The sequence below is a fragment of the Zingiber officinale genome, chromosome 1B (genome assembly GCF_018446385.1).
Source record: "Zingiber officinale cultivar Zhangliang chromosome 1B, Zo_v1.1, whole genome shotgun sequence".
Lineage (NCBI taxonomy): Eukaryota > Viridiplantae > Streptophyta > Magnoliopsida > Zingiberales > Zingiberaceae > Zingiber > Zingiber officinale.
This window is the reverse complement of record NC_055986.1, coordinates 163282550-163294658: the sequence shown is the minus strand read 5'-3', so window position 1 is coordinate 163294658 and position 12109 is coordinate 163282550. Positions and strand designations below refer to the sequence as shown.

Below are 12109 nucleotides of genomic sequence, written 5' to 3'. Positions count from 1 at the left end.
TATCAAATGTCTTAAGTCAGACAATGAAACTGAGTACACATATTCAAAGTTTCAGGAAATTTATGAGCATCATGGGATAATGAGACATTTCTCGATTTGTAAGACACCTCAGCAGAATGGGATGGTCGAAAGGTTGAACAGAACAATCATTGAGAAGGCAAGATATCTCAAGCTGAATGCAAGGATAGCAAAGAATTTCTGGGTGGAAGTAGTTAACATGGTATGTTATCTCATTAATAGATCACCAAGGAGTTTACTCTCATGCACTTATTACACCTCAACAAAGAATTCCTCACTAGATGGCAAAGTATCAGAGGAAGCATGGACAGGGAATCAAGTAGATTACTCTCATCTTCGAGTTTGTAGATCTCCAGCATATATGCACATATCTAGTGAGGAAAGATCAAAGTTGGATGTGAAGTTAAAGCGGTGCATTTTTCTAGGGTATCAAAAAAGAGTTTAAGGCTTTAAGTTTTGGAATCCTAAGGCAAACAAGGAGGTGATTAGTAGAGATATGATGTTTGATGAGAAGGCTATGCTACAGCATACTCAAGAAGAAGACAAAAAATACCATAGAGCAACACGGAGAAAGATATTGTGCAAATGGAGCTAGAGACTCATGACTCCGATAATTCTATCTCATAGCACACGGAGTATCGCACTATAGCTGATGGTAGAACAAGACGAGTCGTAAAACATCAGATACGGACTCAAAGACTTGATATCTTATGCACTTATTACAAGTAGCGGAGACCCTACATCTTTTCAGGAGACGATACACAACTTTGAAAAGGACAAGTGGACGGGTGCTATGGTAGAGGAGATGAAGTCGTTGCATAAGAACCAAACGTGGGATCTAGTGGAACTTCCTGAAGGAAAGAAAGCTATAGGGTGCAAGTGGATATTCAAGAAGAAAGAAGCAATGTCAGAGGGAGAAGTGAAGTTCAAGGCTCAGTTGGTAGCAAAAGGGTATTTACAGAGAAAGGGGGATTGACTATGAGGAAATTTTCTCTCTAGTAGTAAGACATACTTCAATTAGAGCGGTGTTGGCTTTAGTGGCACATCACGATTTGCAGCTGGAGCAAAATGATGTAAAGACGACATTTCTTTATGGAAATTTAGAGGAGCAGATTTTTATGTCACAACTCAAGGGAGTTAGTCAGCCCAGACAAGAGCGGTTGGTTTGGAAGTTGAAGAAATCACTCTTTGGATTAAAATAATCTTCTAGGCAATGATACAAATATTTTGATTCATACATGATTCAAAATGGATATAAGAGATGTGAGTATGATTGCTGCATATATGTGAAGAGTCTTAAAGATGAATCACTGGTTTTCTTACTACTATATGTAGATGACATGCTCATTGTTGCAAAGAAGATGAAATAGGTCGATAAATTAAAGAGGCTACTGAGTAAGGAATTTGACATGAAAGATTTAGAAGAGGCAAGAAGGTTCTTGGGATGGAGATTCATAGGGATAGGGTTGTAGGGAGATTATGGTTGTCTCAATGTAGCTATGTGAAGAAGGTGTTGGATAGGTTCAACATGAATAATGCAAAGTAGGTGGGCACACCCCTGGCGCATCACTTTAAGTTATCCAATACACAATGTCCAAAGACAGATGACAAGATCCAAGAGATGTCAAAGGTTCCTTATGCCAATGCAGTTGGTTGTCTGATGTATGCTATGGTTTGCATGAGACCAGATTTGGTGTAAGCAGTTAGTATGGTGAGCAAGTTTCTCTCAAATCCTAGTCAACCACATTGGAATGCAGTGAAGTGAATTTTCATATATTTGAGAAATACAGCTGATTATGACATAATATTCAGTAGACAATCAGAAGATCCTTCAATTGTTGGGGACGTAGATGCAGATTATGCAAGAGATTTAGATGACAGGAGGTCTACTATATGATACGTGTTCACTGTGATAGGAGGACCTATCTATTGGAAATCTTTGATACAATCTATTGTTGCATTGTCTACTACGGAGTCGGAGTACATGGCAGCAGCTAAAACAGTGAAGGAAACTTTATGGCTTACAGGGTTGGTCAGAGAACTGAGAGTTAAGAAAGGTGGAGTCAAGTTATTATGTGACAGCCAGAGTGCTATCTATTTGGCAAAAAATCAGTTGTATCATACAAAAACCAAGCATATTGATGTGAGGTTTCACAAGATCAGAGAGTTGAATGCTTCCGGGGAAATTCAACTTGAGAATTTTCACACTACAAACAATACTGCAGACATGCTGACATAGCTAGTGACCTCAGAGAATTTCAAGCATTGCTTGAACTTGATCCATATCTCTAGATGTTAGAGGAAGGAAGCCCAGACCCAGAGATTTAAGTGGAGTTTTGCTAAAATACTCGTGTTCTTAGAAGGGGTGAATATTCGCCAAGGTGGAGATTGTTGACGAGTGACTCATATTTGGATGAAGGTTAATGCGATGGATGTCATGGAAGAAAAATCTATTAAGATTTTTCGTAATAAAATTCGGTTATGATTTTACCGAGTCTGGGGTTTATGCACTATTTATAGGGATCATTGTAAACCTATTATATAATCACAAGGATCATTGAATGTATTCTCTTATGTAGAGAGAATTTGAATTCTCTTATGTAGAGAGAATTTGAATAAAACTTTGGTCGTTTTTATGGAGTAGGCACGCTGTTGAACCACGATAACTCTTATTCTTCTCCTTTCTCCTATTTACTCCTTTTGTGTGTTTTTATCTCGTTGCTCCGCCCGATCTCTTTCTCTCTTCCTCTTCTTCCACATTAAGTACCTGCACGAACCTCCCTCCATATCCGTGGGGCCGGCACTAGGGGAGCCGCTAAGGTAGCGGATCTACCTTTGGAAGAAGGGAAAGAAGGGAAAGATATGGGAAAAAAAACAGAGAATCACGAGTTTCCTCACGCTCACCCTTGTCCTCGCCCATGCTCGACCTCGCAAGGCCGCCAGCCTTGCATGATCACACTCGCCCTTACCCTCACAGGGCCACCAACCTAGCACGCACGTCCTCACAGGGCCTCTGGCCTCGCTCGTTCGCCCTCGCTCATGCTCGCTCCTCGCTTGCACTCATCCTCATAGAGTGCTGACCTTGCTTGCCCGCTCGCCCTCACCCTCGCTCGCGCTCGCCCTTGCCCTTGCCCTTGCTCGTGCTCACCCTCGCCCTCGCTCGCCCACGCTCGCGCTCGCCCGTACAAGGTCGCCATCCCCGTGCCTTCGCAAGGCCACTGGACTTGCGGTCGCTCACTCCCGCTCGCCCTCAAGAGGACCACTAGCCCCGTGAGCGACCTCTGAGGTCACTCGCCCTCGGGGGGCCTCCATCTCGCGAGCAACCTCCAAGGTCACTCGCCCTTGGGGGCCGCCAAGCCCGGAAGTGATCTCCTAGGTCGCTCGCCTTCTGTGGGTCGCTGACCCCTAGAGCAACCTCCGAGGTGGCTCATGCTCACTAGCCCATCTCCTCCCTAACCGCATGCAACGCCCTTACAGGGTCGTCGGTAGGATAAGGACATCGAGTGTAGCCGCCTATTACCATCTTGTATTATCAGTAGTGATAGTAAGAAATAGATATGCACATTATGGCAGAAGGGAATTGCTTTCCGCCTGATTTGGGTGGAAGCAAAAATTATGAAAAAATTAGCCATGAAAGGATTTATAAGTCTGTCAATCCATTTGGTAAACAAAATAAAAGAAAAGGATTTCTCTTCTTTTCCCGAAGTAAATAAAAGAAAGGAACATAATCCTTTTTGTTTATGACATAAACAGAGAGTTTTTCATGATGAAAATTTTTTCATAATTTTTATTTCCTTCCTCCTGAGTAAACAAAGCATAAAAGTTGACAGTTAATTATAAATTAACATTTATCTTTCTTCGTATAATTCAAATTATACGGATTATGAGAGACACTGGCACGAACTAATTATCTTTTACTACAAACATATGATTTATTGGCAGCCACAAGTACTGAAAAGTGACAATGTTCTACATGCTCTTACAGAAAACGATTCAGGTATTCATCCACACAAGTATATTTGACGTCGGGGTAGAGTTCCGAAGCCTCCACGCCGAATGATGGCTCGATCTCGAAGTTGGTTTGATCTCCGTTGATGTAGATCGAGTGAGCAGTTTGCATAAAACTTGTTCAGTGGGACAGGAGATTCTGAATGACAAAAGGAATAATAACAATTGAACAATATTCAATTAAATTACAAGGCAAAAAGAAGAGAGAGAGAAAGAAAAAACAAAGTAGAACCTTGGATCTTCTTGAGAACTTCTTCTTCAGGAACATAGACCCGCTCGAAGGTCTTGCCGACTTTCTTTTCCCAAAGAGAAACGAGCTCGTTGTGAGATAGGACGTTGCCCGGCGATCTCAGATACAGAACTTTGTTCAAGGTTCTGGGATCGTCCACTGCTTTCACAGTGTATGCTCCGATGTCATCTTCGTCGACAAACACAGCTGTTGAATTGGGGGAAAAAATAAAATAGAAAATCACAATTAAATACTGAAATAATAATGATTTTACATTTGAATTAGATTGACGAGTTACCTTTGACGTTCCCATCACCCAAAATGACGACTTTGTCGGTAGGAAGACCGGTAACTCCAGCCTGACCGAGGGTTGCGAGGAAGTACCCAGAGAAGCAATTGCTGGAGACGTAAGTGTAAGGGATCCCTGAAGCCTCTATGGCCCTGCGGATCTGTACCTTGATATCGAAAGTTGACTTGGACGGCTCTAGGGCGTTCACTCGATCGGCGTCGTTGCCGAACTCGGAAGGTAAAAACCTCTGCAAATTCAACAATTGGTTTCGAGATAGTGCATTAGTTGGGCGGCTAGATTGGAATTTGTGGGAGGAAGATCACATACTTTGATGTTGGCGCCGGAATCTTTGATGGCGTCGATGATCTTGGTTTGATCCTTCAATTGCAAAAAGCCGACGGTGGAGATAACGACGTCGACTTGCTTGATGGCGCTCACCAGGCTCGCGTGGTCGTACAGATCCCCCTTTTAATTTCACAAAAAAAGAAGGATTCAAAGGAGAGAAATTGAAAGTTAGGGCAACAACAAATTGAAGTTTTTTTAAACTAAAATTGTGTAAAATTGCAGAGCAATGAAAATGATACGTGGAGAAGAGTGACGCCGGCGGCCTGGAAGTCCTGGAGGAGCTTGGCCTTGGCAGGGGGCCGGTCGGCGCCAGCGGCGGCACGGACGAGGGCGAAGGTGGGGTGGCCTTCGCGGGCGCTGGCGAGAACGATGTGCTTGCCGATGTATCCAGTGGCGCCGATCACTAGAATCTTGCTCTTCGATGCCATCCCTCGTTCGATCGATCTCTTCTTCTCGTGGTCCGCTGGAGCTTTCTCCTCGTGGAAGACTTGCGCATTATTTGGGATGTTTGGAAAGAATGAGCTAAAAGAAAGGAATACATCGAAGAAAAATGAGATGAATAAGGAAAAAAATTTAAGGGGCAGACACATAAAAGTGGGAAAATTCCCGGTTTAATCCCAAATCATTTGGTTATTTCCCGGTTCAGTCCCTGATCTTATTTGTGACCTGATTTAGTCCCATTTCTTTTTTATTTTTTACCCATTTGATCTTTCCGTCAACTAATAGTTAAAGCCCAGACTAAAAACCCTAATGCCTCTTTAGAGAAATTGATCCTCCTCCTCAAATCGTCATCTTCGGCGCTGCCTCTTACCATCCAAGATCTGCTCACGCCTCCCTTCAATTCATCACCTCAATCTAGCAATCCTCCTCCACACTCCTCCACAAGCCCAAGGTAAGACTTTTATTCTCTACTCGTTTGTTTTCAATTTGATTTTTCAATCTTTAGGATTTATATTCATGAGAAACTTGAAAATTTCACGAGAATGAGAATTGGAAAAACTGAAAGCAGCAAATGAGTGACTTTTATGTTTATGTTAGTTTTTTTGTTTGTTTATTTATTTATTTTTTTATGAATGACTTTTCAATATCTCATTCTTCAATATCTCAATCCAGCAAATGAGTTATTTATTTATTTTTATGCTAGCAATGATATAGACTCTATGAAAGGAAAAATGGTTGTCCGTGAGGATGAAAGTGAAGCGGATATTTGTGCAGACAGTGATGGTTTAAACAGTCTTCATGATTTTGATGAGGATGAAGTTAAAAATTATCCATTGTTTGATCCAAAGAAGGATTTTGAAAACCTAGAGTTGAAGCTTGGTTTAGTTTTTAACTCAAAAAAAGAAGCAAAATTCACAATTGAAAGTCATTGCATTAGACAAGGAAGACCTGTGAAGTTTGTAAAAAATGATAATATTCGGCTTTGGGCTAAGTGCAATGATGATAATTGCTGTTGGATGATCCATGTTGCGAAGATGACTAATGATAACTGTTGGCAAGTAAGAAATTTTGATGGATGTCACAGTCATTGTGTTCGGGATTTTAAAAACAAGTGTGTCAACTCAACATGGTTGGGAAAAACTTTTGCTAAAAAATTCAGCACAAATCCTAAATTGGGACACTTGGAGTTTAGGGAAGAGATTTCTACCATCCTGCAATCAGATTTTTCGAGGAAGACTGCCTACATGGCTAAGAGAAAGGCGCTGAAATTGGTGCAAGGTTCTGTCGAGGAGCAATTTCAGCAAATAAGGAAGTATTGTGTTGAATTGAAAAGATCTGACGTTGGGGCTACTATAGTTTTGAAGTTGACGGAGGATGATGAAGGTCCAAGGTTTCAGAGATTATATGTTTGTTTTTCAGCGTGTAAGCAAGGATTTAAGAATGCTTGTCGGCGTATCATTGGTGTTGATGGATGCTTCTTAAAGGTAGAACATGGTGGGCAATTGTTATCGGCCGTGGGGCTAGATCCAAATAATAATATATTTCCAATATGTTACGCAATGGTTGAGCGTGAAACAAAAGATAGTTGGACATGGTTTCTTCGCCTCTTAGATGAAGACATTGGTATTAGCAATGATCCACATACCTGGGCATTTATGTCAGATAAGCAAAAAGGTTTGATTCCTGCACTTGAATCATTGTTTCCTGATGTTGAACATAGATTTTGTGTGAGACATTTAGAGAGCAATATGAAACGTGATGGATTCAAGAGTGTAGCGATTAAGATCGCCTTTTGGGCTGCAGCAAAGGCAACAAGAATTGAAGAGTTTCAAGTGCACATGGCTGAGTTAAAAGACATTGATGCAAAAGCATATGGATGGTTGGTGAACAAACCTGAAAGCCAGTGGTGTAAGGCATATTTCAGCACCACTTCTAAATCAGACATCTTGTTGAACAACATGTGCGAAAGTTTTAACAGCTTTATATTAGATGCTAGGGAGAAGCCAATAATTGAGATGTTTGAGATAATACGAAATCTTTTGATGGGCAGATTTCAAAAAAATAGAGAGAGGGCTGAGAAATGGAAAGGTCGAATTTGTTCAAAGATCAGAGATGTGCTAGAAAAGATCTATGTGGAGGCTATTAGGTATTCCCCCATGAAATCAGATGAAATGCACTACCAGATAACAAGGTCAGATGATAGACGTGATCAACATTCGGTTGATCTGTTGAGCAGGTCTTGTAGTTGTAGGAAATATGATTTGACAGGCATTCCTTGCAAGCACGTTGTATGCGCCATTTGGTGCAAAAAAGATGATCCAGAGGCATATGTCCATCCTTATTACTTGGTAGAGACATATAAAAGATGTTATGCAGCACGAATAATGCCTATCAATGGACCAGACTTGTGGCCTCAATGTGATTTGACGCCCCCACTACCCCCAGTATACAAAGAAAAAGTTGGAAGACCTGCAAAATTGCGAAGAAGGGAACCAGATGAACCACCCCCTTCTGAAAATAAGTTGAGAGGTGTAAAAAAATTTACAAAATGCAAATTATGCGGTGGATCAGGACACAACAAAAGGACTTGTAACCGGACTGAAAATGTCCAACACCAAGAAGCTGTACAACAAGAGCCCATGACACAACAAAGTGCTATTTTACCAAATAATAATTTGGATCCAACTAGAAAAGAAAAACTACAGGTACCAAAAATGAAAACTTATTTTATTGTATTTTTATTTTGCCTTCTTTAAGAAATCTTTGGTTCTGTGTACTTATATGTAGGTGAAAAGAGCACGGCAAGTTGGAGTTAATATTGAAGGGAATTCAGGTTCAATATCTTTGATAAATGTAAGTTTTTAAAAAATTTTAATTTAATATTACTTATACTAGTCCAATGTATTCTCAAATGATATGGTTGATGTAATATAATTGTTTTGTTTATATTGTTATAGGTTAACCAATCATTGAATATTCATACACCTGCTTTTTTTAAAGACGGTGTCAGCTTTACAACAGTCTCACGATTGCAAGCTTCTGCTGGTGTTCGAGGTAGAGTTGAACAGTCATCGTCTTTGCCAGCAAATCCCATGGTCAAGTCTAATTCTTCTCAGGAATCTTTTAAGAAGAAGTGATTTTGTTGGAAGTGATATTCCATCAAGAAGATGTGATTTTGTTATGTATCCAGTTTCAATTTTCATATTAGTTTATGTTAGATTTTTTGGAGGTTTCAGTGGAATTGTGCCTACTTGGAAAAACAAGTGTGAGAACTAAGCTTGATGTGTTTTGTGGGAGGATTAAAATTCGATACTTCATGTATTTTCTTCATCAGCATATTTATTTTCTTCATCAGCAAACTAAGTTTGATGTGCTTTTTTTTTGGATTGATTCGATTGTTCCGTTAATTTTAACTATTAGTTGACGGAAAGATCAAATGGGTAAAAAATAAAAAAGAAATGGGACTAAATCGGGTCACAAATAAGATCAGGGACTGAACCGGGAAACAATCAAATGATTTGGGACTAAACCGGGAATTTTCCCCATAAAAGTAATAGAGATACAAAAAGTGATATGATTGGTCATGAATTTATGTATCTGAATATTTCCTTAAAAAAAATTTCATTACATATTCAATGGATAAGTTTAAACCTATTGTACTAATGAAAAGAATGCTTTTCTTACATGTATGCCCAATTTGATAGTAAAAGGGTGGAATCTGCTGTTAGAGTTTTGATCATAGGTTAAAGGGAGTGAATAGATGATCATCTACTTCGTCCATTTTCTATAGTTATTAACATAGTGGAAATATATACAATTAAATATGAAAGTTAATCCTAGAGATAAGAAGAAAGAAAATAAATCCTAACAGATTTATTTATATGGTTCGAAGATGATCCTTTTATTCCATAGCTGTCTGTAAGGTGAACGATCTCTCAATTCGTTGGTGGATTAGTCCCCAAAACTTCGAGTAGCTTAATCCTCCTTGTTGGTGAAGAAACCTCACACAAACTTGATCAAGAACTTTTCGATTGCTTTAAGCTTTGGAGATTCTATTAGGTGTTAACTGTTGGAACCCCAAGGTTGTTTTAGTGTAATCAACAAGTTAAGTTAGGTTCTGCGTTGTTTCTAACCTTGTGTCTAAGTGTGCAGGAACTTAGGAGCACAGGTACTCGAGCGGAAGACGCAGCTAGCGAAAAGGACTGCACGCGGCGCGTCCGAGGGACGAGGTGCTGCGGAAGAGTACGCCGGTGGACGAGAAGGAAGCGTATCGTGGATCCGAGGGACGAAAGTCGGAGCGGAAAATTGCTCGGGGAGCAAGAGACGCAGCTAGCGAGAAGGTCGGCACGGGGTGCGACCAAGGGACGAAGACTGCAGATAAGTACGCTGGTGGACGATATCTACGCTGGTGGACGAGAAGGAAACACGCGGCGATTCCGAGGGACAAGAAGCCGTAGCGGAAGGCTGCTCGAGAAGACCGGAAGTTGGGTTCGGGTGAGCCCTATTCCGGATGGCAGAGATCACCCAAGTAAACGGATCCGGAGCAGAAGACCCGGACCCAGGCGGGACTGAAACGGAGCAGAGGTCCCGGACGAAAAAGTCAACTCTGTTGACTTTCGGGGTCCGGGGCGCTCGGAGCTGACCGGGGCACCCAGACCAGTAAAGTTGACCAGATCGAGATTTATCTCGATCTGAACGTTGGGGAATAAGTTTTATCCCCCCAGGGCACCCGGAACTTTTTCAGGCGTCCCGACCAAGGCTATAAATATAGCCTTGGTCCAGAAGCTTTTCAACGAACTCATTACTTGTAATTCCAAAGCTTGTGCGCTTTAGTTTAGAGTTAAGCTTCTGTTTTCTGCGCTTCATTGCTGTACGAGCCTTCTCCGCCCGAAGGAGATTTTTAGTGAGCTTGATCTTCCTTGGATTAACAACCACATCGGTTGTAACCAAGTAAATAGTTTGTGCCTCGTTTTTTCTTTATGCTTTTAATTTATCGGCTTACCTTATATATACAAGTGTTAGCTTAAAGAGTTCGAGGAGGGTTTGTCTTTTTATATTTGCAGGATATCCAACTCCCTCCTAGCCGGCCGCAACGGTCCTACAAGTGGTATTAGAGCCGAGACGCCTCAGAAGGACTAACCGCCGTCTGAAGCAACAAAACGATGGCCGGAGCTAGCGAATATCCACCAGCATTTGAGGGGGAGTTTTCTTCATGAAAGAAACAAATAGAGGTATACCTTAACTCAGACCTTGGTATTTCTTTAATTTTAAAATCTGGTTATGAAGAACCGAAGAACATGAACGGAAAAAGACTCGATCTACGTCTCTGGAACAAAAAGCAACGTAACGAATCGATGGCAAACAGACGGGCAAAATTTCATCTCCTAACCGTGATACCAAATGAAGATCTCAAAAGAATTGGCGAATACAACAACTCAAAAGAACTTTGGAAAAAGTTCTTAAAACTCTACGAAGAACCGATTGAAGTCGTCCCCTCAATATACATCGAGCCCTCATCAGAATCCGAGATGGAAGAAATTACCGAGACAACCCCAACAGCCGAAGTACATCCCGAGATCAATGAAAGGGGAGAATCTTCGGAAGAAAGTAATTCAACAGGGGGAGAACCAACGGCCGACGAGGTAAGTAAGGTATGGACTCGAACCTCTGATCAATTAGTTCAATCAATCAAAAAATTGCTTGAAGATATTTGCGAACCAGAATTTGAATCATCTAAAGAATTTTTTGAATTACAAAATGTTTTGAAGAAAGATTCTTGCAAACTAGAAATATTATCGAAAGAGTTTTTCGAACCTCAAAATGTTTTGACGAAAGAATCTTGCAAATTAAGAAATACTTTTTCGAACAAAGCTTGCAAATTAGAGATAATATCAAAAGAGTTTTTCGGACTAGAAAATTTATTATCCACAGATTCTTGCAAATTTATGTTGTCAAAATACTTTTGCAAATTACAAAATTTTTTGTCAAACGAAGTTTGCAAATCAGAAGTATTGGCGAAATTTTTTATTAAGTTAGAATTTATACTATCAAAATATTTTTGCGAATTAGGAATTCAAAATACAATAGAAAATGACATGTTACAATTGTTACAAATTTCTACATGTTCAAATTTTCTTGTTTCAAAGTTAAGAAATTATGATAAATTAAAATGAAAATTTAAAACTTTCTGATATAAGTATTAGAATAAATAAATAAATGCATAGAAATTTTTTTTAATGTTATCAATTTTTTTAAATTTTCTTGCATAAATTTTTGGACTTAGAAAGATTTTTTTATGGTGAAAACTTAGAAATTTTTCAAAAGTTATTCTTTGACTTAGAAATTTTTTTCCTTAACTTGGAAATATGTTTTCTCGGAAAATCATTGAAATAGATTTCTATAATTTTTCTAAATGTCAAACCCTTAGATTATTTTTTTTAACCCCATTTTTATTGTGATCAAAGGGGGAGAAGGGAAAGTATAAGTCTAAGGGAGATAGAAATTGAAAATTGAATGAATTGAAAATTTTCAAAATTTAATTTTTTCTATCTTGTTGTACATTATTGCAATAACTTGTTTTAATTTTATGTCTAGTTTTGACCCTAGCTTAACTTGGGTTGATCACACCAAAAAGGGAGAGATTGTTGGAACTCCAAGGTTATTTTGGTGTGATCACTACAACAAAAACCTTCATAGACATCAGTGGAACAACAACGGTTTTAAGCAAAAACCGATGACTTTGAGTATTTTACACCGGTTTTTCCAAAAACCGGTGTCTA

At 39.7% G+C, this 12109-nt stretch overlaps 1 protein-coding gene and 1 pseudogene across 1 annotated transcript; one reads left to right on the top strand and one right to left on the bottom strand.

The window, feature by feature from the left end:
• Window positions 1-3930: 3930 nt before the first annotated feature.
• LOC121988318 lies at window positions 3931-5447 on the bottom strand (annotated as a pseudogene).
• A 614-nt stretch (window positions 5448-6061) lies between these two features.
• LOC122044192 lies at window positions 6062-8467 on the top strand. The gene is made up of 3 exons (XM_042604725.1): window positions 6062-8035; window positions 8118-8183; window positions 8288-8467. The coding sequence occupies exons 1-3, from the start codon at window positions 6062-6064 to the stop codon at window positions 8465-8467; spliced, it is 2220 nt and encodes a 739-aa protein (XP_042460659.1).
• Window positions 8468-12109: the final 3642 nt, after the last annotated feature.